The 26,342-nt window shown below is 45.9% G+C and overlaps 1 protein-coding gene across 1 annotated transcript in view; it reads right to left on the reverse strand.

Moving 5' to 3' along the window:
* ADAR (adenosine deaminase RNA specific) overlaps positions 1-26,342 on the reverse strand; it is a gene marked incomplete in the record, with an annotated part of 1,768,745 nt that overhangs the window by 1,288,404 nt on the left and 453,999 nt on the right. The window contains 1 exon segment of the mRNA XM_044079403.1: positions 16,734-16,935. Within this exon segment, the coding sequence (XP_043935338.1) occupies positions 16,734-16,935 (202 nt within the window).

Genomic DNA, 26,342 nt, shown 5'->3' on the forward strand with positions numbered 1-26,342 from the left:
TTAAGTCTATTAACCGCAAGGCCGTGAAGAAAAATTTCCCGGTAAAGGATTACTTACTGACATCGGTAAGGAGCAAGAAAAAATTTCCCTAACAGGGTACTTAGCTTTTTAGTTGAAGACTTCGGTTCTGAAACTCTACAACGAAAATTTCAGGAGTCGGCCAACCCGCACTTGCGAACTGCTTCTGCTTCGGGCACTGAGCGGCAAGAAAGACTGATGTAATGGCGTCGGCTGCATGTTTTATACCCCTGACGACCTGACGTCATGGAAGAAGGGACAGCAACCAATGCAGGACCCAAGACTTTGTTAATCAGGCCGACTGAGGGCAACCTGCCAGCAGATTACCAAATGTAATGACTGCAACAGCGAAATACGAAGAACATCAGGAAATGCACGGATGTCTGTAACTGGGAAGGCTGGTTCCCATTATAAAACAGGGAGGGAACCCCACTGCCAAGTCTACCCCTACAGAATGGTTTTCAGAACCAATTACCAAATGTGATGTCCGATGGGAAGATGAAGAATTTGGGACAGGGAGAGGTTGCCAGGGTGAAGAAGAACCTAAAAAGGCCAAAAGTCATTCTCCCCTTTGTTCTGAGAGGCTTTGCATTTACTTTTGTAGCCTCCATGCCATTACTTTTTTAAAATCTTGTTTGTAAGCATCTTGTTGCTTACATTGTTTATTGAAAAGAAAAGAGGACTGAGGTTGAAGAAAACTTTTATTTGCCTTAAAAAAGAAATTAAAACTGCAAGAAAGACACAGCCAAGTCAGGGTATTCACTCTTTAATATCCTTAAACCTCCTGTAGTAGAGGTACATGGGATACATGCAAATGACCTCTTAAGGGCATATCTATTTCTTGCATTTTCTTACTGAATGCTTTTGTCCACGTGACCTTCTTACCCTTAAAAAGGGAAAGCTGAAAGATTTGGGTTACCCCCCTCCCCCGTTTCAGCCTTCTCCCCTCAAAACTCTAGTACATCAGCTGCAGAAGACCCAATCAGGACTTCCTTGCCCATGGGAGAAATAAGAAGTTATGTACTCACCATAACGTTCCATCTGAGTAGGTAGCTTCATTTGTCTGCAACCTGTGGGTCTTGGATCCAATATCGGATCCGAGCCGGCAACTTGTTTCAAGCTAATGGATCCGAGCTCCTAGCTCCTCCCCTCACCCATAATCCCCTGCCAACCCTCCATGACCTCAGATAGAGTTTGCCCCTCAATATGTACCCAAAAAGGGTTTCCAACTAACATAGATCCGTAGAAGGCCAGGGGGAAGGAGGGAGGGATGGTTGCAGACAAATGAAGCTACCTACTCAGATGGAATGTTATGGTGAGTACATAACTTCTTAATCTGAAGTAGGGACTTCATTTGTCAGCAACCTGTGGGACAGAGTCCCCAGCTACCTGAATCTTGGGTGGCCATCATGGAAGGATATTGCAAAGCACCGCAGAGCCAAAGGATGCTCTCCCTCTAGAAATCACGTCCAGTTTGTAGTGGTGAATAAATGTATGAGATGAGGCAAGTGGCTGCCGAACAAATATCATCCAATGGAACTCTAGACCTGAAGGCCGCAGAAGTAGAGATGGAACGAGTGGAATGTGCACGAACTCCTTCAGGTGCAGGTCTCCCAGAGGCTTGGTACGCCAATATGATACATTGTGAAATCCAGCGTGATAGAGATACTTTTGATATTGCTTTCCCCAAATTAAATTTGGCTAAGGAAACGAACAGCTGGTCGGATTGTCTATGATCAGCCGTTCTAGGAGTATACAAACGTAGCTCCCTATGAACATCTAATGAGTGCAGCTTGTACTCTCCTTTATTCTGACATTTAGGGAAGAAAACCGGTAAATTTATGGATTGATTTATATTGGTTTCTGATGCTATTTTGGGAAGGAAAGAGGGATTGATCCTGAGGTACACTGTCCGGGTGAAAGATCAAATAAGGAGGCTTCACAGAAAGAGCTTGAAGCTCCAAAACTCTTTTCGCAGAAGTAATGGCTACAAGGAATGCTGTTTTCCAGGACAAGAATTTGAGATCTACTGAAGCAGCAGTTTCAAAAGGTGGAGCAGTCAAGGCTTGAAGAACTAGTGAAAGATCCCACGGTGGTATGGCTTCTTTTATAGGGGGTCTAAGCAAAAAGGTGCCCTTGAGAAAGGTTTTACACAACTTGGCCGACATCAAAGGTCCTGTATCATGTCCCACATGGTACTGGGAGATGGCAGCCAATTGCACTTTGACAGTTGAGCAACTAGCGCATTCCTGAAAAATTTCGGTTGGGAAGTCTAATATGGATGGAAGAGGAGCCGTAAAGGGATCTAGATTATAATGCTCCGCCCAGATGGAGAAATGTTTCCATTTACTGCGGTACACTTTCCTGGTGGAGGGCTTATGCGCTGCCACAAGGATGGCTTTGACTGGTGAAGAGATAACCGGGAGTCCTAACTAGGAGTGGAACTGGAGCAACCAAGCTATCAGCTTCAGATTGTCCAGATTTGGGGTCGGTAAGCCCAACGGATGGGAGATTAGATCCGGACTGGGTCCAGAATCCAAGGAGGATTCACTAGGTGAGACCACAGGTAAGGGAACCAAATTTGCAGAGGACAGAATGGGGCAATGAGGATCAGCCTGCTCACCAACCGCAAGGCTTTCTGTAAGAGTTGCAGCATCAGGGGTAGAGGAGGATAGGCATAAAGTAGACCAGGTTGCCAAGCATGCACCAGAGCATCTCTTGGAGTTTCCCCTGGAGGGGGAATCAGAGCGAAGAAATTGCCGCATTTGGTGTTTGAGGGAGAGGCAAAAAGATCGCAGCAGGGTTGCCCCCATATTGCGAATATCTGCTTCGCTACTAGTGGGTTGAGAGACCACTCGTACGGGGTAAGAAGGGTGCGACTGAGTTTGTCTGCTAGGATGTTGGTCCGCCCCGGAATGTGCGTTGCAATCAGAAAGCGGTTGGAGATCGCCCATTCCCACACTCTCATGGCTTCGCGGCATAGAGGGTAAGATCTGGTTCCCCCCCTGCTTGCTGATGTACCAGACAACCATGTTGTCCGACTGAATTGCAATCGTTCCTATGGAGAGGAGATTCTGAACTGCTTGCAACGCGTACAGCACCGCTCTCACCTCCAGAACGTTGATATGCAGGGAGGTCTCTGTATCGTTCCATGTGCCTTGGACCATCCTGCCTAAATAATGCCCCCCCCACCCCACCCGAGGCAGGAGGTGTCCGTGGTCACCGTGGCGAGAGGGGGAGAGGTGCAGAAGGGTCAGCCCGTATGGAGGTCTGAAGCATGGAGCCACCATAATAGAGCCCTCCTGCAAGCCTTGCTGATAGCAATGGGGTGATGAAGAGGAAAAGACAGAAAGGACCATTGTACTAGAAGGGTCCATTGCAGTACCCGCATGTTCAGACGGGCACATGGAAGGAGCGTTATTGCTGCCGCCATGGAGCCCAGTGCTCTCAGGACCAATTCCGCTGGTGGAGTCTCTGATTGGAGGATAGCCCGCACATGGAGTTGTAAATTCCGAAGTCGTTCCGATGTTAGAAAGGCTCGTAGCTCTCTGGTGTCTATTCTGGCTCCTATGAATTCTATGGCTTGAGTCGGGGCCAGAAGGGATTTGTCGGCATTGATGGTGATGCCTAACTGTATGGGCTAGGTGGAGAAAGAAATCTCTGGCTGACCAAAGCAGATGCCTTGTTGGGGCGGTCAGGAGCCAGTCGTCCAGGTACAGAAAGACCTGCATTCCCTGGAGTCTCAGGTGGGCCGCAATCACTGCTAATACCTTGATGAACACCCTGGGGGCTGTGGTGAGGCAAAAGGAAAGGACCCTGAACTGGTAGTGACTGGCTCCCAGCCGGAAGCGGAGGAACCTCCTGGATAGTCTGTCCATTAGAATGTTGTAGTACGCATCCTTGAGGTCTATAGAGCACATCCAATCGTTCTCCCTTAGAAGGGGGAGAATAGATTGAAGAGTGACCATTCGGAATTTTTCCTTGGTTACCGACAGGTTCAAGCGGGACAGGTCTAAAATCGGTCTCAAGTCTCCAGTCTTTTTTGGCACCAAAAAGAACCTGGAGTAGAACCCTAATCCGAGCTGGTCTTGGGGGACGGGCTGGACGACTTTTTCTTAGCAGCTGCTGAATTTCTGCGGCTGCAGCCTCCCTCTGATCGGGTGGTACATTGGGGAGGTTCTTGAATTTGGGGACATGAAGTAATGGTATTTTGTACCCTTTGGATATAATTCGAAGCACCCAGCGGTCTGTCGTGATGGACTCCCATGCCGCTAGGTGCTCCGAGAAGCGCCCCCCCCGACTGCCTCCAGAGTGGAGCAGTTGGGCAACCCTTCAGGGCTGCTGCGTGGGCCGGTCAGAGAAAGGTTCTCTGGACCCAAAGTTTCTCGGAGCCCCTCTGCCCCTGGGGTGGCGTCCTCCCTGTCCTCCTCTGCCACGGAAGGACTGGTTGTCCGGAGCGGGTTGGGAATGTTGCGATTTCCGGAACCACATCCTCTTCTGACCCTTTTGGTTCTTCGAAAAGGACCGCTGGGGCGCAGAGAAGCGGAAACCGACGGCAGACGTCTTCCCGTCCTTCTCGCTCTGGATAAGTGTCTCACGAACAGTTTTGACAAACAGGGCAGAACCATCAAAAGGGGGTGTTCGCAAAAGATGCTTTAAAGGGCTCCGCAAAGTCACAATGACGGAGCCAGGCCTGACGTCTCATGACTAGGCCCGCTCCGCTAGCCCTAGCGGCTCCCTCGGTGGCGTGGGACAATAGCCGCATACAGGTATTTGAAATTTATATCAGAGTGGCCATTCGGGTGGAGTACAATTGTTTGTCCTCCGCAGACATGGACTCGGGGGGGGGGGCAGCGTATTCTTTGTTAAGATCCAGCTGCATCCTGATGACATGTGCCATATAGTTCAGAGACCTTACAGAGAAGGTCGCTGAACTAAAAACTCGCTTCCCTAAGAGGTCCATCGAGCGGGACTCCTTGCTCGGTGGATGGACTGAGGGGCTCTCCTGAGCTAGTTCCCATTTCGTGGCTGCCGCAGTCAACATGGCATCTACGGGGGACCCTTGCTCCAGTGCGACCAGTCTGAGGGGGGGGCTTAGTATCCTGTCCGGGCGTTTGGGTATTGGCTCCACGGTGTCCGGATCCTTCCACGCCCTGGTGGTAGTAAGGTCCACCAAGGGGTCGGCCGGAGGGGATACCCAAGAGGTAGACGGGCCTGCTTCGAATGCCTCCAGAAACACGGACTCGGAGGAAGACTTGGGGCAGACCACCCACCTCTGATCCTCAGTATCTCCATGATGTCTCCAAAGGAGACATCCTCAGGGGGTGATCTTGGGGAGCATTCCCCTTCATCCAAGTCCGTGTCCTCAGTTAAGGACTCCGGGGAGTCCATGTGCCTCCTCTTGCACTTATGCTTGTGGGGCACTTCCTCGGGGGGGGGGGGGCTGTCTGAGGAGGCCTCGCCAGCAACATCCTGTTCCAATGGAACTACCTGGGACACTGAAGCAGGCTGTCCCTTTGGCCGGGTGATGGAAGCCTGGCCGGGTGATGGAAGCCTGGCCCAGCAGAGAGGGAGTGCAGGGTGCAGCCAAGACAAGGGCCAGGGGTCCGGATGCTCTCAACAGAGCCCTCTCCACTACATCGAAGGCAGAGGGGGAACCACTCTCTGGGCTCCGAGAGTCAGCTCCCACTCGGATCCGATGAAGGGATTGGAACCGGCACAGAGACCATCGGATCCGAAGGACCAGTGCGCTCCGACCTGGACGGAGCCGAAGGCACACTGAATCCCTCAGATCCGAAGCTCGGGCCACGGCTCCAAGAGGTTGGATCCGACAGGCTCGAGGGCAGGGTAGGATCCGAAGTACCAAGTACTGTCGGCGCCGACCCACCCCCGGCTCCGAACCCGGGTAGCGGGTCGGAGAAGGATCAATTGGATGGAAAAAAGGTGTCGAGCTCCCCCGGGGAGGCAAGAGCACTCCCATCTGCAGCTGGGCCTGGATGAATCTTCGCATCATCCGGTCCAAGTCTGCATCAGACATGCTAAATGTAGATCTCGAAGAGGCCACCGAGGCAGGCCTGGAATGCCACCTCGATGACCTCGATGGAGATCGGGCCTCCTCCTCGGGCCCTGGGGAGAAACAAGGGGATCGGAGCCGAGGAGGAGACCTAGAAGCAGTGGAGGGAGAAGCCCGCTTAGCTGGCGGGGCCGAAGCGGAGGCCTTGGCCCGCCGCTTGTGGTGCTTCTCCCTCTGTTTCTCCCTCCTAGCCTCCCTGTCCTCCAGCACTTTAGTGGGAGTTTGAGTCCCGGCCGAAGGAAGGGGGCAGGAGTGGCAGCAACCACAGCCTGTGGTAGTGCCACGGGAGCAGCGGAGGCTGGAGCAGAGTCCGAGGGGGGGGGGGGGTAAAAGTCCCGCCAAGACCAGCTTCGACCTCCTCTCTTTCAGTGCCCTGGGGTTGAACGCTGCACAAATGGTACAGCCTGAGGTGAGATGTTCAACCCCAAGGCACCGAACGCACCGAGTCTGGCCATGAGCCGGGGAGAGCTTATGGCCACACTCGGTACATTTAGAAAAAAAATGGCTTTTGGAGCCTCAGCCATACTTAAAAGAAAAGGTAGTGCTACACACACAACACACACACAACACACACACAACACACACACAACACACACACAACACACACACAACACACACACAACACACACACACTAACGACCAGCGAAGGAAAAAACTAATTAAAATAAATAAATTTTTACACTACAAGGTACCTAACATTTACCCACTTTATATTTTTTAAAAAAGGAAGAGAGTTTGACAGAAAAACACACTTAACTGACGACTTACTTGTTGAGCTCAATGGAATCCAGCTATCCACAAGCGCTGCAAACTAGATCTGAGGTCATGAAGGGTTGGCAGGGGATTATGGGTGAGGGGAGGAGCTAGGAGCTCAGATCCATTAGCTTGAAACAAGTTGCCGGCTCGGATCCGATATCGGATCCAAGACCCACAGGTTGCTGACAAATGAAATCCCTACTTCAGATTTACTATTTAAGTTTTAGCATATTCAGGAAGAGTTTGAAACTATAACCAAGCAAATCTTCTCATAACTGACCCAGATGCAGCTGCCCTGAAGAGAGTATCTGCAGTGTCTTAAGAAAACTTTAAGCATGATAAATTACATAAGCAGATACTTGAGAGGCATTTCAAAGAATTGTTCACTTCAGAAGAGGAGAGTTAACAGTTAACTCTTGAACACTATCAAAAGACAGAAGTAAAAACTTAACATATGAGGCTATTAGTTTATAATTCTGAATATTAAAAATGGTAGGAGTACATTTTCTTCACAAATTTATCAAAATCTTGACCATTCATGTCAGACTGAATGGGGTTTTGTCTAGCAAAAGCAGGTTTGAATGGGGAAATCACTGTAGGGTCTTTCTTTAGGATCAGGGGCTGCAGAGTTATCCTGCTCCTCTGGAAATAGAAATGAAAGCTACATTTTTTCTTTCTTTTTTCTTTGAAATTCCTTGGAAAAGGACCAACTCAAGGTAGGCACACTACTTTCTTCTTCTTGCAGACAGAGAAAAGAAGAGCTGTAGACACTAGTTAACTGCTCCATAGCTTTAGCAGAGAATGAAAGTGCTGAAGACTGGAAGGGGAGCCTGAGGGAATCGGTATCAGAATCAGGTAAGAAACTACACTGACAGTCTGCACAAACTCAGCCCCTATACATAAACTACACCACCTGTAAGGAAAAAGTAAAACACTTTTTACACAGTTCTTCATGCAAGCATTCACACAGAACTCTCCCCCATCAAGAAATGACAATCCAAGATTTCAAATCAGTTTCCAACATGTTTTTACAAAATAAAAATGTGCTTTCCTCAGAGAGTTTAATGGAAGATTTCACCTAAGAGGGGGACCTAACTATCCAGCCGTGAAGGACTGCTAGCTGACCGACAGCTCTATAGGGCCCATCAAAGTAACACTCTTTCGCAGCAATTCAATTCTGCACACTGTCTTTTATATGAAGTATTTCTCAAGCTCCTGACAGCATATAGAGGGCACCCTTTAGTTTTGAAAAGCTGGTTGGTAGCCGAGAGTGTAGGACTCGTATAGCTTAGGCTACTGCAACAGAAATCATATGCTGAACACCTGATGATACATTACATGCATAAAGTCATTGAGGACAGAATGGGAAGAAATTTCTCTCCCCTTTAAGATGAAAAGATCGGAAACTCCCCCATTTCTTTCTCTCTGCTTCACACAAACTGTAAAAGTGCAAAGGGGCCATTTGGCATTGTCACAGTGGATGACTTTGCTGAAACCACATGATGCAAGGCCATGTGACTAACGCTCTTCCCAAATGCCAATCTGCCACTTTTGGTTTTAGCTGGATTTAACAGCAGAGAGAGAACTGGTGGTAGAAAGGGTATCTTAAAAGCCTCTGCACAGATGACAGCCTCCATCCTCTTTACATAGTCACTGAACAGTTTCTAGGCAAGCTTCCAGGAACACTTTCTCCAAAATATGGGCATCCAGAGTCTTGTTCCAAAGACACTCCCCAAAGACAATTTTAGTCATGCATGCCAGCACGGTAAAAAGTACATCAGGGCACATATTCTCACAGTACAGAGGGCGTGGGAAATGCCTCAAAAAACATCCCATAAGCCCAGACTTGTGGAGCGCTATGAACATAACTAGCACCTTCCTAATAAGGTGCACCAGAAATAAGGATGGCTACAGCCAACAGAGAGCTTCCATGTGGTGAAGGAGTTTTCACACCTACCCAAAGCTCTTTAGCCAATGGCTAGGTGTCAAATGCTTTTTTTCCCCCTCATGTTTCAGGGTGCACCAAAGATTGCAGATAAGAGTCAAACAGGATGCTCAGTGAGCTGATCTGCCCACTTTATCAGCAGTTTGTAAAAGGTGATGCCCATTTGATGGACTGAGAAGGCAAAGTCCAGATGCATCCAAGCTAGCTGACAGCATTATGTTAACTGACTGCAAGGGCAGGATAATCTGTGCATCCTCAAGCTTCATCTAAAAAAATCTTCACAGCACTTCTGGATAAGAGGAACAGAAGTCCTAAGGGCAGTCTACGCTCTCTGGCAGCCTGAAAACATTTCTAAAGGAAGAGGTCAGCTAGCAGAGAAGTAAATGAGTGGAGTCATTATCCTTGTCCTCCTCAGATACAGTGACCTACTGAGCATTTTGAGGATTCAAAGGGGAAGACCATACCACGGCTGCAACTAATTACAGGCAGCAACTTGCATTAGGGAAAGCATAAGACAGGCCAGACCTAAGGAGCTAGGACCAGTGCTGGAACATGGCTTGCTAAACACTGGACAGCAGAGGAAAAGCCACTGAAGAACATTGTTCAGGTTTCACAAAGACCTAATGATACCAAGTATGACCCTACAGACCTTCCATCAAAAGGGCCACTGCCCAGAGGATTACCTCCAGTCCAGATCTTCAGTAATTCAAATAACTGCCTCGATAACTCAGGAAGCAAAGTTCTAAAAAAAAGGTGGACATCAGAAAATCACTTAAATAAACCATGATGGAAGAAAGTATAGTTGTGTACCTACCATAAATGTAGATGTTAGAGTGTATACACTGTTAAAGTCATTACTCTTGGGCTATCCTGCTGGCAGGCTACCCGCAGTTGGCCCGAATTCCAAAGTCCCGGTCCGGCATCAGTTGCTGTCGCCTCTTCCCTGACATCAGTGCGCCAGGAGTATAAAAGATGCAGCAGACACCATTTTCTTCAGTTTTTCTTGCCCCAGATGTCAGGTGCCACCAAAAGGGTAGGCTAAATAGATTATGCCAATAAACATGCATGCACTAAAGTAAACAGTTTCTTCATCTACAAGCAAATACACCACATAGGTTGTATAGAAGAGAAGTACAGATAAGACCCAGCAAATGAAAAGGGGATGGTGGGAGGGTAACCTGGCCTGCAACAGTGAATACATTCAAACATCTACATTTATGGTAGGTACACAACTGTACTATGTTCATAGAGTTTCACTGTTGCAGTCATTACTCTTGGGTTGAATCCCAAAGCTGAGGATGGGTGGCTGGGCTAAATAGGATTAGGAGAGGCTATGAGGCCCTGCAGAACTGCAGTGGCAAAGCCTGCTCTGGATTTAGAGTAGAGAGGCAAGTGGTAGTGCTTTGGAAAGGTGTGCACTGAACTCCAAGTTGCAGCATCTAAGATGTCTTTGGTTGGTACTCTTCTGAGGAAGGCTGCTGAAGTGGCTGCTGCTCTGGTAGAATGTGGCTTAATGCCCTTAGACACTAATTTGCCATGCTGTGAGTAGCAGAAACGAATGCAATGGCCTATCCATTTTGAAATAGTCTGTTTTGAGATGGCCTTTCCTTGTGATCCTGCAGCATATGACACTAAAAGTTGCTCAGTCTTTCTGAAAGCTTTAGTTCTGTCCAGGCAGAAGCATAGCTGTCTGTGTATGTCCAAAGAATGCAGAAGTCTCTCACCCTTGTTCTGTGGGTTTGGATAAAAAGGTCGGCAAGTGAATGGTTTGATTAAGGGCCACACTGGACACCACCTTGGGCATAAATGTAGAGTTCGTCTTCAGAGAAACCCTGTCTGGATGGAAAATGATAAAAGGTTCCACAGCCATGAGTGCCTGTTAACTCAGACTCGTCTTGCAGAGGTTACTGCTAGGAGCACAGCTGTTTTCCAGGATAAGAATTTTATATCAGCTGTTGTGGCGGGCTCAAAAGGAGGCAGTGTGAGTTTTTCCAAAACATAACTGAGGTCCCATGCAGGTATTGGTGCTCTCCTTGGAGGTCTTATGTTTTTGGCCCCTCTGAGGTACTGCCTTATTAAAGGATGAGAAAAGATTGGTGGTTCCGTGCTGTAGTGGGCTGAAATGGCAGAGGCATGAATCTTAAGTGATGAAAAGGAAAGGCCTTTGTCCAACATCTCAGTTAAGTATTGTAAAATCTGAGAAATATTTGGTACAAACCTGTCAATTCCTTGTTCCTGGTTCCAATCACAGAATCTCTACCATTTTTCTGCATAAGATTTTCTGGTACTGTGCCTCCTGGCCTCCAAGATAACATCCATAACAGCTTTTGAAAGAGGAGTGTTCTAAACGGCTACATTATCCGCCATGCTGCCAGATTTAAGGTCCTGAGTTGGCTGTGCAGGATCTGATTGTTTTGTTGGGTCAGTAAGTGAGAAGTTTGAGGCAATGTCCAGGGTGGACCTTGAGACAAGTTCTTTAGGATTGGGTACCAGTGCTGGCGTGGCCAGTCTGTGGCAATCAGTATCATTTTTGGCTTCTCTTGTCTGACCTTTAGGAGTACCTTGGGGAGGAGAGGCAGTGGAGGAAAGGCATATTAGGTTTTTCCAGCTGAAGGACAGGGCATCCACTTTCCATGCTCGCTTGTGATAAATCCTTGTGCAGACTCTCTATAATTGGCAGTTGTGAGGGGAGGCAAATAGATCCATGTCTGGACTTGTGGATCCAGTTTTCACTCGTGGGGATCCAGGAGGTTTTCTGCTTAGTTAGTCTGCCAGCGTATTCATTTTTCCTGGCAGGAATTGTGCTTGTAAGTGAACTTGACAAGTCAATGCTGTGTCCCACAAAGTCATGGCTTGTCTGCAGAGGGGATAGGAATGTGTGCCTCCCTGCTTGTTTATGTACCACATGACTGTAGTATTGTCAGTCTTAATCAGTAGTTGTCCTGGATGAAGTAGATCCTTGAAAGCTGTCAGGGCATTGTGAACAGCTAGCATCTCTTTTTGATTGATATGAAGATGCATCTGGCTTGCGGGCCATGTGCCTTGAAAACATTTTCCTGCCATGTGGGCCCCCCCAGGCATAATCTGATGCATCCGTTGTTAGTGTCTGCCTGGCTGTGGGTAAAGTGAATGGCTGTCCCTTGTGGTGACAGGCCTGTGCCCATCATCGAAAATCCTATTGCAGGCAGGGAATGAGAGTGATTAATGTTTGCAGGCTGTGGCAATGCTGAGTCCAAACACTTTTTAGATACCATTGTAGTTTCCTCGTATGCAGTCTGGCATATGGAATTAGCAGAATGCAGGATGCCATGAAGCCCAAAGCCTGCAGGATTTTCCTTGCAGATAACTGCGTCTTTGTTGCCAACATTTTGAAGTAAGAAGTCAGCTGCGTTTGTCTGGCGTGAGATAAGCCATCTGGGCAGTCGTATTTAAGCTTGCACCCAGGAATATTATTTCTTGAGAGGGTACTAGTTTGGATTTCTTTTCGTTTACTGTGTACCCTAGGCAAATTAGTAATCTTTTTACAAACGCCAAATGCTTTAGTAGAATGTCTTTTTTCTCTGCTTGAATAAAGCAGTCGTCCAAGTAAGGATATATTTGAATTCCTCTGTCTGCAAAATGCAATTGCTGGTGCCAGGCATTTTGTGAAGACCCTGAGCGCAGTAGATAAGCCAAAGGGCAGTGCAGAGAATTGGTAGTGCATTGAGCCAGCTATGAATCTGAAGCATCTTCTGCAAGACTGTCTGATTGGGACATGCAGGTATGCCTCTTTTAGGTCCAAAGTTACAAGCCAAGCTTTCTTGCCCAGCATGGGCAGTAGCTGCTGCAGAGTTAACATTTTGAATTTTGGAACATCCAGAAATGTGTTTAGTATAAACATGTCCAGTATTGGTCTCCAGGCTTTGTCCTTTCTGAGCACCAAGAAAAGTCTCAAGTAAAATTCTTGTCCCTGGCTCTTGTTGTGGTACCTGTTGAATGGCCCTCATGTCCATGAGGGATGAAACTTGCTTTTGTGCCTCTGCCCATTGATTGTGTGGCAGGTCTGGCATACCTTTTGCCCTTGGCAGGGTGTGAAAGTGGAAACTGTAGCCCTGAGACACTATGTTCAAGACCCATTTGTCCTGGGTAATCATGTGCCAATTTGGTGAAAAAAGTGCTAGTTTTCCCCATAAGGGGGCTGCCAAAAGGTAAGTGCTTGGTTCTGGCAGAGAAAAGTCATTGGGACTGTTTCCTGTATGGTTCTGATTTGTCTTCTCCGCTTTTGGAGGTAGAAGCACCCCATTGTTTAGGCCTGTATGAGCCTTGGGGCTGAGATCTGCCTCTGAGGCGTCTATCTGCCTCTTTGTGGCCTGACACTAGAAAGGACCAATTCTTTGTAGGCCAGTTCCTGCTAAATCTGGGTGGCTGTACCTGTAGGAAATCCTTAACTGTCTGCATGGATTTTGCTTTATCCTCCATTTTCTTCAACACCGTTTCTGCCTTAACACCAAACAAAGTATCATGCTGTAATGGAGCATCTGATAATTTTGCTTTAACATGATCAGGCAGATTCTGTTCCTTTAACCAAGCATGCCTTCTAATGACAGAACCCGTAACAGCGGCCCTGCAATAGGCCTCCAGTGAATCAAAACCACATTGCAAAGTATGCTTTCCCACTTGTTCAGCTGCATGCAATAAATCCTGCATTTCCTTATCAGAACATTCAGAATTTGTCAACATTTTCTATTTAAGCAGTGACATTAAGTATTGCTGATATTTAAGCATATGAAACTGACAATTTAAAGCCCTTTACAGCCAAGGTAGCAGAAGTGTAAACTTTTCACTCATCTGTCTAGTGCCCTTGAATCCCTATCAGAGGGGACAGGGTTTTTTGCAGTGGAAGCCTTGACCCCTTTGGGACCCTGAGATATAGTTTCTGGGTCAGCAGCAGGGACTTTATATAGAAATTTATGAGAGTCTGTAACCCTGTAGTATCTGTCTGGCTTAGCAGGTGCAGGGGTAAAGAGTCAGGTGACAGGCCAGACTCTGAAAATACATCTACAATGTCTAGAACAGGTGGAATAGCAAGAGGTCTGTGCTGAGGTAGTAAAAGAAAGTCTCTGAGCCTTTTCTTAGATTTTGAGTAATCTTGGCTCTCCCAGTGAAAATGCTCCCTCATGGTATGCAGGGTTTCCCCAAAAGAATAATACTCAGGAGGAGAGGCTGAAGGAATAGATTCTTCAGCATCAGAATCCTCATAGGAAGGAAAAGTGTATCCCTGCTCAGAAGAGGAATCGGAGGAAATTGAAACCTAAAAGTCATATTCTGTCTCTTGCCTAGGCCTCTTATCAGGTGGGTGATGGGAACCCCTGATCAAAGTAATTAGGTCTTCGGCCATTTTAAGCATCTGTTTATCTGTTTTTAGGCATGGAAGTCTGTCCAGGAGAATGCTATACTTGTTTCTTTGTCTTTAGAGCAGTTTTAGTCTTTGAAGATGAGGTGGGCTTGACATATAATTGTGTAGGTCTGAAAACACCCTCAGAAGCCGATGCCTGTTCAGCGGCTCCGGACCCATCTGAGGGAATAGTTTCCGGGAGTCCAATACCTTGGGTATCCAGAGGCCTAGTAGTCTCCATGTGGGAGTCGGAAGTGGCCTGTGGCTCTAAGGTAGCAGGCGTCAGGGGCTGCGAAAGCGCCTCACTGAGAACCAGTGAATGGCATAGCAGGGGCTTCGTAGGTTTTGGACCTCGGATGCCTGTCCTTTTCCTTGCGCTTTTTATAAACTCCGGTCGTCGGCTGTTCTGACGGCATTATATAATTAAACCTTCGGCCAAAGTAATGAAAGGCAAAATTGTAGTAATGCTTAGTGCATTGGTTAAATCTAGCACAAAACAGACAGCTAGCAACGTCGTGATCAGTGCCTAGGCAAGGAATACAGTAAGAATGAAAATCCTTATGAGGTATTTGCTTCCCACAAGAAATACAATTGTTAACTTTTTCTGACGTTGGTCTGGAGCAAGAAAAAAAGTTGCCCCAACAGGATACTTAGCTTTAATGAAGACTTCGGATCTGAAACTGGATTTTGAAAATCTCAGGAGTCGGCCTACTGGCACTTGCGAACTGCTTTTGCTTCGGGCACCACGTGGCAAGAAAGACTGAAGAAAATGGCGTCGGCTGCATCCTTTATATCCCCTGGCGCACTGACGTCAGGGAGGAGGCAACAGCAACAGATGCCGGACTGGGACTTTGGAATCTGGGCCGACTGTGGGTAACCTGCCAGCAGGATAGCCCAAGAGTAATGACTGCAACAGTGAAACACGATGAACATCCTTAGATATCCACAAGGATGGAATCAGATGCATAGCATTTTTTGAATAAAAGCTTCTTGACCAATACCAAAGACTGGTTTAAGTTCAAGCTTTCCTTACCAGAGGTTGAAGTTACAACCTAAACTGCTTTCTGTAGGTTATCTGGAAAGTAGACAAGTCACAAGTATTAGAATTAGACATGTCCTCCACATGTTGCTGTTTATGACAATACACCAATGTTTGCCTGGGGCTGTGCACAGCATTCATCCACTGGTTTCCACACCTACAGATCTCATCAGAAAATATTTTTAAAGCTGGCCATCAACTGGTTACTCTTCTGAAGTCAAGCAGCCATTATGAACTGCTGGAACCACTACATGTTATATGCACGCTGCACTTCCTCAGGATATGAATACAGGGGAGGTGTAGGTCCAGGTTGGTATTCTGATGGACCCATCATCACTTACTATTCTGCTTAGGCATGTAAAATCAAAGGGTTCAGTGATAGCAAAGATGAGGAGTCAAACCATGAAAAAGTGAGAAACTGATGGCCTCTGGAGATGAACATACTTATATAACAAGCCTGTTTTGATATGGCCTGCACTGATCAGGCATAAAGACATTCAGAGCATTTTATTTACTTATACTGGTCTTCTAGGTGGAGCAGCACTTGCAATGGATTCCTTTCAAGCCAACCTGGTAGTAACACAAAAAGCACAAAAGATGATCCAATCAGTTTTGTCTGTTACACAGTTTAACAACCTGGACCAGTGAATGGGAATAGAAAATTTACACTGCGTCTGGCATCCATATCCTTTATGGACAGAGGTAGGTTATAAATACCTAGCCCTTAATGTACTACTTGGAGACACAGCATCTTTATTCTTTCAGGAAAACTTGGCTAGGCTTAGGAAAAGACCCCCCCCACCCCAGTCGTTAGCCTAGTAATCTATGAAGCTATAAATGTATAAAGCTCAACAAGTGTTTGCAGGATAAAACAGAAGACATGATTTAAAACAGTAACTGACACAGTAAGAATGATGACTATCCAGGTTACAGTGTTGCTAAACTAACAGACAAAGGAAAGTAAATCAGAGAAAAAATAATGAACTACAGACTTGTATGCAATCCTAAATGTAACAGGCAATAACTCCCTCATTTGAGGCAGATAAAGAAAGAAAGACAAGGAAATATATTTGTATTTGAAGGGAGAAGAAGAGGTGGGTAAGTGAATCTAAATGAAAATGAAGAAAGTGAGATATGGGGTAACATTCAGAGACAGATGAGGGGAAGGAAAAGAGCTAAGCGTGGGAAAGAGGATGGTTTAAGAGAGGGGATTAAAGGAAATATGGATTAGGAGGAATGACTAAAGTAATTTTAGTATGGAAAGCATGAAATATTTTTTCATAAGAGAAGTCAGACGTACTGATTCCCAACAGTGAAATAGTAACACCCAACTTGGGACCACCAAAAAGAGTTGAACACTGAAGGATTCAGCAAAAAACTGAATTTGTTCACTTCATTTACAAATACTCTCACAACTGTCTGCCTTTCTTCTTATATTTAGCAAGTCTAATACCAGGGATTAAGAGACATTTTCTGCAAGAACATTCTAATATATAATCTTTTAAAAGTAATGAAAAGAAAAACTCACTTGGGATCATGAGGTGGCCCTGACTGGTCAATTTGTTTCAACTCTGCTGCAAAACCTTTTGAACGTGCATATTCCAGCAAGCCGCTAATTGGATTCTTATTAAGGTAATTTATTAAGTCTCCAATGCCAGATGCCTCCATACCTTCTTGCTTCAAACTGGGTGGTACAACTCGTTGCGAGTTGCCATCGCTATTAAGATCAAACTGGTATAAGAAAAGAAAAACACTAATGTTAAGTATGAAATGCACACAGTAAAAAAGCATACACCACAGTATTCTTCAACTAAAGAAACCTCTCCATCTTCCCATCCTCAAAAAGCAGTTGTCTGTAGTGAGGAATAAGTCACAGTGCAATTAATGATGGTCTCTTTCACAACTGAAAAAAGTTGTCTTACCATAACGTTCCATCTGTGTTGTTGATCTTTCATTCATCACTGATGGGTTTGGTTCCGAGCCCTCAGAACAGAGTCAGCCAAATACCAAGCTCGCACCAGCCACAATGTCTCGAGCTAAGCTTCTACCCATAGTGCCCTTCTATCGGTTAGCTCAGATCGAGTTTGCCCATGTTGTACTAGTAAAGCAGAGGCCATTTCTGCGCAAATGCCCTAAGTCACCACTTGGTCCCAAAGTATCCCCAGGAGCCTTTGGCGGGGGAGGGAGGGTGGGAAGTGATGAATGAAAGAACAACACAGATGGAACATTATGCAAGACATAACTTCTTTATCTGATGTTGTTAATCTTCTTTCCATTCATCACTGATGGGACAGAATCCCAAGCTACCTAGTGATCCTTGGGTGGCCCTTACAGAAGAACATTCCTGAACACCACTGAGCCGAAGGCAGCTCTCCCTCTGGAGACCACACCCAATTTGTAAAGATTGATAAAAAAGTGTGGGGTTTAGCCCAAGTGTCTGCTGCACAGATATCCACAGAAGCTCGGGAATGGAAGGCGACAGACACTGCCACGGATCTAGCAGAATGGGTTTTAATATTCTGTGGCAGGAGTTCTTTTGCAAGTGAATAAATATAGTGTATGCCATCCCTCAACTATTTTGACAAAGTGCCATTGGAGACTGAATTTCCCACTCTAGGCCCAGAGAAGGAAATGAAAAGTTGTTCAGATTGACGTATTGCTTTGGTCCTGTTTAGATAAAATCTCAATTGTCTGTGCACATCCAAGGAACATAGACAGTATTCCCCTTTATTAGAAAAATTCGGGAAAAATGCTGGCAAATCAATGGTCTGACTGATGGAAAAGTCCAAAATAACTTTGGGGAGGAAAGATGGATTTGTCCAGAGTGATACTCTGTCCTTATGGAAGATTAGATAGGGCCTTTTGGTGCATAATGCCTGAAGCTCAAAAATTCGTATGGCTGACGTGATGGCTACCAAGTAAACAGATTTCCACGACAAGAATTTGAGGTCACACTTCGCTGCAGGCTCAACTGGAGGTTGAGTCAAAGACTAGAGAACTAACATGAATTTCTGTGGCTCTATAGGTTATCTGATTGGAAGCCGAGATACCCCTTTGAGAAAAATTTTGCATAACCAAAGCGAGATGAGGGGAGAATCATCCAACCCATTATGATAGTTTGACATAGCCACTAGGGGTACTCATATGGTAGAAGCTGCGGCCCCACCTTCTGAAGAATTTAGATAGGTATTGTAAAACTGCTGTGACTGGAGCAGAGTATGGATCCAGCATCTTTTTCTTTGACCAGAGAACCTTTTCCATTTGTCTAGATATAGTCTTCTGGTGGATGGTTTATGAGAGGCCAGAATAATGTCACGAACAGTTGAGGTCATCCTGCCTGGCGATTAACGGAAGTGGAGAAACCAATCTGTCAGCCTGAGACAAGATGGGTTTGGGGGACTCAACCCTTGGGGGTGAGAAATTAGATCTGGAAAAGGGTCCAGAATCCACGCAGACATAACAGATGAGCCTGAAGCAAGGGGAACCAAACTTGTCGCGGCCAAAAAGGGGCTATGAGGATCACTTTGCATTTCAACCGAACAGCTTTCTTTATGAACTGGGGTATCAGAGGAATGGGAGGATAGGCATACAGTTCCGTGAGCCAATCATGAATCAAGACCCTCCCTCGGGACTCTCCCTTTGGGGGGAATGGGGCAAAATAGCGGCTATATTTGTTGTTTGATGAGGAGGCGAATAGGTCGCAGCCAGGCTGGCCCCAATGGCTGAAAATTTCTGCCACTACGTCGGGATTGAGGGACCACTCGTGAGGCACGAGAACACATCTGATCAACTTGTCTCCGATCACATCGGAAATCCCCGGGATATGTGTTGCTATAAGAAAGAGGTTGGAAGCCATCACCCACTGCCAAATTCTCATGGCATCTCGACACAGGGGATAGGACTTGGTTCCTCCATGCTTGTTCATGTATCAGACTACTGACATGCTGTCTGACTGAATTGCAATCATTCCAGAAGGAAGAACAGGTTGGAATGCTTGCAACGCTAACAGCACCGCTCTCAGTTCTAGAACACTGATATGCAGTTTGGCCTCCAACGTGGACCATGTGCCTTGGACTGTCTTTCCCCGAAAATGGCCCTCCCACCCTATCAGGGAAGCATCCGTGGTCATAATGGCTTTTGGAGGGGGGGGGGGCTAGAATGGGTGGCTCCAAAGTTTTGTGTCTAGCCCATACCTCTCAACCATACAGAATTTCTTGTCAGATACTGGTTTTGAGGACAAAATATTGGGATGTCACAAATTCCCGCTTGGCCCCTTTAATTTCCGAATTTCCTGTTTTGTTTTTTCAATTTTTTTTTACTTCTGACGTCATCACGTACAGGGCACGCGTGATGACGTCAGCATCTTCAGACCGATCTGTGGTCAGCCAGTGCGCAAGACATCTTTCTTCCCTGGCTCCTCCTCCAGGTAAAAAATGTAAACTAAACTTACATGTCCGTGTGAGAGAAATGATCATTTCCTTAACGGTTGCAGGCTTCATCCACCAGGTAAAAAATGTAAACTCCTTATATGTGTGAGAGAAACACTTATTATTTTACTTAATGACTGCAGGCTTCCTTCTTCCTACTAAACTAACTTGTATGTACGTGCAAGAGAATTAATGGCTGCAGGCTTCCTCCTCCTCCTGAACTTTTATCTGCATGGTTGGTCCCTATGTTATAATAAATTAGTCTTAGTAAATATTGCCAGGCAGAACCTTTTTAATGTTGCACATTCACTTAATTTCTGATCCCTGTATTTGGGGTTTGCTCTTCTGTATTATGAATTAGAGAGGACGTAGTTTTGTTAGGGGTTGCATGTGTGTGTTTTTTTTTTCAGCTTCGTTTTATCTTTTTATACTCACGCGTACTTGCTCCTGTTTAGTTTGTGTTTTATGCTTTGTTGATATGTTTATAAACAATCAATTTTTAAGCTAAGCTATTTAGAACGTTTGTTGGTAATATACATGTACGGCATACATCCTTTGGAGCTACCTTTAGTAAATACACTCTAGTGCACATAGGACCTGGAAATACTTCATGAATATGCAAACATTATGCCATTAGGGTTTAGTGCTTTTATTCACACTTTCCAATGGAATGACCTTGACTTCACTCTGTGGAGGTCGACAGATACAAACAGTACGTAGGTAAGTGGCTATACAATGTCTTATCTTTGAATTACTATTTCCCATGGTTTCATTCCGCCAGGTCACCAAGTCTTTTGGGCTTCTAATACAATGATGGGAATGGTATCTGTTCCTAAATCAGGGTAAGATTAAAGTTCATGAAATTATTGTTTCCATCTTTGAAAATGTTGGCCAAAAGTGCTCTTCGCAGCACCAACAATGTGCCCAGGCCAGAACTGACAACTTCTGCAATTCATACAGAGTTACATCTGCTGGTATAATATCTAAATGTGATTGAAGTCTTTTTATTAGACCCAGTGCATGCGAGAGAGTTAATGGCTACAAAACGGCAGGAGAAACTTTTACTTAACAGCAGGCATTTCTGCGAGAGTGCAGGGTGAGAAACGGCAGGAGAAAATTAACTGATTAATGTGCTTTTACTTAATGAAAGCATTACTTTTTAGGCAAGTGTGTGGAGAAAAGTACAGTTGTGTACCTACCATAAATGTAGATGATAGAGTGTATTCACTGTTGCAGTCATTACTCTTGGGCTATCCTTCTGGCAGGCTGCCCGCAGTCGGCCTGAATTCCAAAGTCCTGGTCCAGCGTCAGTTGCTGTCGCCTCTTCCCTGACGTCAGTGCGCCAAGGGTATAAAAGATACAGCAGACGCCATTTTCTTCAGTTTTTCTTGCCCCAGATGTCAGGTGCCCCCAAAAGGGTAGGCTAAATATATTATGCCAATAAACATACATGCACTAAAGTAATAATTCCTTCATCTACAAGCAAATACACCAAATAGGTTGTATAGAATAGAGAAGTACAGATAAACCTCAGCAAAAGAAAGGGGGACGGTGGGAGGGTAACCTGGACTGCGACAGTGAATACACTCTATCATCTACATTTATGGTAGGTACACAACTGTACTATGTTCATCGTGTTTCACTGTTGCAATCATTACTCTTGGGTTGAATCCCAAAGCGGAGGATGGGTGGCTGGGCTAAATAGGATTAGGAGAGGCTATGAGGTCCTGCAGAACTGCAGTGGCAAAGCCTGCTCTGGATTTAGAGTAAAGAGGTAAGTGGTAGTGCTTTGTAAAGGTGTGCACTAAACTCCAAGTTGCAGCCTCAAAGATGTCTTTGGTTGGTACTCCTCTGAGGAAGGCTGCTGAAGTGGCTGCTGCTCTGGTAGAATGAGGCCTAATGCCCTTAGGCACTGATTTGCCATGCTATATGTAGCAGAAACGAATGCAATGACCTATCCATTTAGAAATAGTCCGTTTTGAGATGGCCTTTCCTTGTGATCCTGCAGCAAATGCCACTAAAAGTTGCTCAGTCTTTCTGAAAGCTTTAGTTCTGTCCAAGTAGATGTGTAACAGTCTGTGCATGTCCAAAGAATGCAGAATTTTCTCACCCTTGTTCTGTGGGTTTGGATAAAAGGTAGGCAAGTGAATGGTTTGGTTGAGGGCCACACTGGACACCACCTTCGGCATAAATGTAGGGTTTGTACTCAGAGAAACCCTGTCTGGATGAAAACTGATAAAAAAAGGTTCCACAGCCATGAGTGCTTGTAACTTCAAGACTCGTCTTGCAAAGGTTATTGCTAGGAGCAGAGCTGTTTTCCAGGATAAGAATTTTATATCCGCTGTTGAGGCTGGCTCAAAAAGAGGCAGTGTGAGCTTTTCCAAGACATAATTGAGGTCCCATGCAGGTATTGGTGCTCTCTTTGGGGGCCTGATGTTTTTGGCCCCTCTGAGGTACTGCCTTGTTAAAGGATGAGAAAAAAATAGGTTGTTCCGTACTGTAATGGGCTGAAATGGCAGAGGCATGAATCTTAATTGATGAAAAGGCCTTTGTCCAGCATCTCGGTTAAGTATTGTAAAATCTGAGGAATATTTGGTACCTGCGTGTCAATGCCTAGTTCCTGGTTCCAAGCACAGAATCTCTTCCATATTTCTGAATAAGATTTTCTGGTACTGGGCCTCCTAGCCTCCAAGATAACATCCATAACAGCTTTTGAAAGAGAAGTGTTCTAAATGGCTACATTATCCGCCATGCTGCCAGATTTAGGGTCCTGAGCTGGCTGTGCAGGATCTGATTGTTTTGTTGGGTCAGTGAGAAGTTTGAGGCAATGTCCATGCTGGACCGTGAGACAAGTTCTTTACGATAGGGTACCAGTGCTAGAGTGGCCAGGCTGGGGCAATCAGTATCATTTTTGGCCTCTCTTGTCTGATCTTTAGGAGTACCTTGGGAAGGAGGGGCAGTTGAGGAAAGGCATATACTGTTAGGTTTTTCCAGCTGAAGGATAGGACATCCACTTTCCATGCTTGTTTGTGATAAATCCTTGTGCAAAATCTCTGTAATTGGCAGTTGTGAGGGGAGGCAAACAGATCTATGCCTGGGCATCCCCATTTCCTTGTTATCGTGCTGAAGACTGGAGGATCCAGTTTCCATTCGTGGGGATCCATGAAGTTTCTGCTTAGTTTGTCTGCCAGAGTATCTATTTTTCCTGGCAGGAATTGTGCTTGCAGGTGAACTTGGTAAGTCAATGCTGTGTCCCACAAAGTCATTGCTTGTCTGCAGAGGAGGTAGGAATGTGTGCCCCCCTGCTTGTTTATGTACCACATGACTGTAGTATTGTCCGTCTTTATCAGTAGTTGTCCTGGATGAAGCAGATCCTTGAAAGCTGTCAGGGCATTCTGAACAGCTAGCATCTCTTTTTGATTGATATGAAGATGCATCTGGTTTGCGGCTCATGTGCCCTGAATACATTTTCCTGCCATGTGGGCCCCCCAGGCATAACCTGATGCAGCCACTGTGTCTGCCTGGCTGTGGGTAGAGTGAATGGCAGACCCTTGTGGTGACAGGCCTGTGCCCACCATCGAAACTCCTGTTGCAGGCAGGGAATGAGGGTAACTAATGTTTCCAGGCTGTGGCAATGCTGTGTCCAAACACTTTTTAGATACCATTGTAGTTTCCTCATATGCAGTCTGGCATATGGAATTAGCAGAATGCAGGATGCCATGAAGCCTAAGGCCTGCAGGATTTTCCTTGCAGATAACTGGGTCTTTGTTGCCAACTTTTTGAAGTATGAAGTCAGTTGCGTTTGTTTGTCTGGCGTGAGATAAGCCATCTGGGCAGTTGTATTTAAACTTGCACCCAGGAATATTATTTCTTGACAGGGTACTAGTTTTGATTTATTTTCGTTTACTGTGTACCCTAGGCAAATTAGTAATCTTTTTACAAACGCCAGATGGTTTAGAAGAATGTCTTTGTTTACTGCTTGAATAAGGCAGTCGTCCAAATAAGGATACATTTGAATTCCTCTGTCTGCAAAATGCAATTACTGGTGCCAGGCATTTTGTGAAGACCCTGAGCGCAGTAGATAAGTAAGGGCAGTGCAGAGAATTGGTAGTGCACTGAGCCAGCTATGAATACGAGGCATCTTCCCGCAAGACTGTCTGATTGGAACATGCAGGTATGCCTCTTTTAGGTCCAAAGTTACGAGCCAAGCCTTCTTGCCCAGCATGGGCAGTAGCTGCTGTAGAGTCAACATCTTGAATTTTGGAACATCCAGAGACGTGTTTAGTATAGACAGGTCCAGTATTGGTCTCCAGGCTTTGTCCTTTCTGGGCACCAAGAAAAGTCTCGAGTAAAATCCTTGTCCCTGCTCTTGCTGTGGTACTTGTTGAATAGCCCTCATGTCCATGAGGGATGCAATTTGCTTTTGTGCCTCTGCCCATTGATTGTGTGGCAGGTCTGGCATACCTTTTGCCCTTGGCAGGGTGTGAAAGTGGATCCTGCAGCCCTGGGACACTATGCTCAAGACCCATTTGTCCTGGGTAATCATTTGCCAATTTGGTGAAAAAAGTGCTAGTTTTCCCCCCAAGGGGGCTGCCAAAAGATAAGTGCTTGGTTCTGGCAGAGGAAAGTCATTGGGACTGTTTCCTGTATGGTTGTGATTTGACTTCTCCACTTTTGGAGGTAGAAGCACCCCATTGTTTAGGCCTGTATGAGCCTTGGGGCTGAGATCTGCCTCTGGGACATCTGTATCTGCCTCTGTGGCCTGTCTGACACTGGAAAGGACCAATTCTTTGAAGGCCAGTTCCTGCTAAATCTGGGTGACTGTACTTGTAGGAAATCCTTAACCGTCTGCATGGATTTTGCTTTATCCTCCATTTTCTTCAACACCTCTTCTGCCTTAGCACCAAACAAAGTATCATGTTGTAATGGAGCATCTAAATTTTGCTTTAACATGATCAGGCAGATTCTGTTCCTTTAACCAAGCATACCTTCTAATGACAGAACCTGTAACAGCGGCCCTGCAACAGGCCTCCAGTGAATCATAACCACATTGCAAAGTATGCTTTCCCACTTGTTCAGCTGCATGCAATAAATCCTGCATTTCCTTGTTCTCAGAACATTCAGAATTTCTCAACATTTTCTGTTTAAGCAGTGACATTAAGTATTGCTGACATTTAAGCATATGAAACTGACAATTTAAACAGCCAAGGCAGCAGAAGTGTAAACTTTCCCCCCCCCCATCTGTCCAGTGCCCTAGAATCCCTATAAGAGGGGGCAGGTTTTTTTTGCAGTGGAAGCCTTGAACCCTTTGGGACCCTGAGATATAGTTTCCGGGTCAGCAGCTGGGTTTTTATATAGAAATTTATAAGAGTCTAGGACCCTGTAGTATCTGTCTGGCTTAGCAGGTGCAGGGGGTAGAGAGTCAGGAGACAGGCCGGACTCTGAAAATACATCTACAATGTCTAGAACAGGTTGAATAGCAAGAGGTCTTTGCTGAGGTAGTAGAAGAAAGTCTCTGAGCCTTTTCTTAGATTCTGAGTAATCTTGGCTCTTCCAGTGAAAATGCTCCCGCATGGTATGCAGGGTTTCCCCAAAAGAATAATCCTCAGGAGGAGAGGCTGAAGGAATGGATTCTTCAGCATCAGAATTCTCGTAGGGAGGAAAAAAGAGTATCCCTGTTCAGAAGAGGAATCAGAGGAAATTGAAACCTGATCAGAAGAATCACATTCGGTCTCTTGCCTAGGCCTCATCAGGAGGGGGATGGGTACCCCTGATCAAAGTAATTAGGTCTTCAGCCATTTTAAGCATCTGTTTTTTAGGCATGGAAGTCTGCGTAGGAGAATGCTGTACTTATTTCTTTGTCTTTAGAACTGCTCTAGTCTCTGAAGCTGAAGATGGCTTAACATACAACTGTGTAGGTCTGAAGACACCCTCAGAAGCCGATGCCTGCTCAGCGGCTCCAGACTCATCTGAGGGAATGATTTCAGAGTGTCCAATACCTTGAGTATCCAGAGGCCCAGTTGGCTCCCTGTGGGAGTCTGAAGCGGCTTGTTCCTCTGAGGTAGCGGGCGTCAGGGGCTGCCAACGTGTCTCATTGAGAACCAGTGACTGATCTAGCGGAGGCCTCGTCTGTTTTGGACCTCAGATGTCTATCCTCTTCCTTGTCCTTGCGTTTTTTGTAAACTCCAGTCATCGGCTGTTCCGATGGCATTATAAAGTTAAAACTTCGGCCAAAGTAATGAAATGCAAAATCGAACAGACACTTAATAGTGCGTTGGTTAAATCTAGCATAAAACAGACAGCTAGCAACATCTTGGTCAGGGCCTAGGCAAGGAATACAGTAAGAATGAAAATCCTTATGAGGTACTTGCTTCCCACAAGAAATACAACTGTTAACTTTTTCTGACATCGGTCTGGAGCAAGAAAAAAGTTTCCCCAACGGGGTACTTGGCTTTAATGAAGACTTTGGTTCTGAAATTCGGATTTGAAAATCTCTGAGTTGGCCGACCGGCACTTGCGAACTGCTTTTGCTTCGGGCGCCGCGCGGCAAGAAAGACTGAAGAAAATGGCATCTGCTGCATCTTTTATACCCCTGGTGCACTGACGTCAGGGAAGAGGCGACAGCAACCGACACCGGACCAGGACTTTGGAATTCAGGCCGGCTGTGGGTAGCCTGCCAGCAGGATAACCCAAGAGTAATGACTGCAACA

This window comes from Protopterus annectens, chromosome 8.part0, assembly GCF_019279795.1.
Source record: "Protopterus annectens isolate FY-2018-M chromosome 8.part0, PAN1.0, whole genome shotgun sequence".
NCBI lineage: Eukaryota > Metazoa > Chordata > Ceratodontiformes > Protopteridae > Protopterus > Protopterus annectens.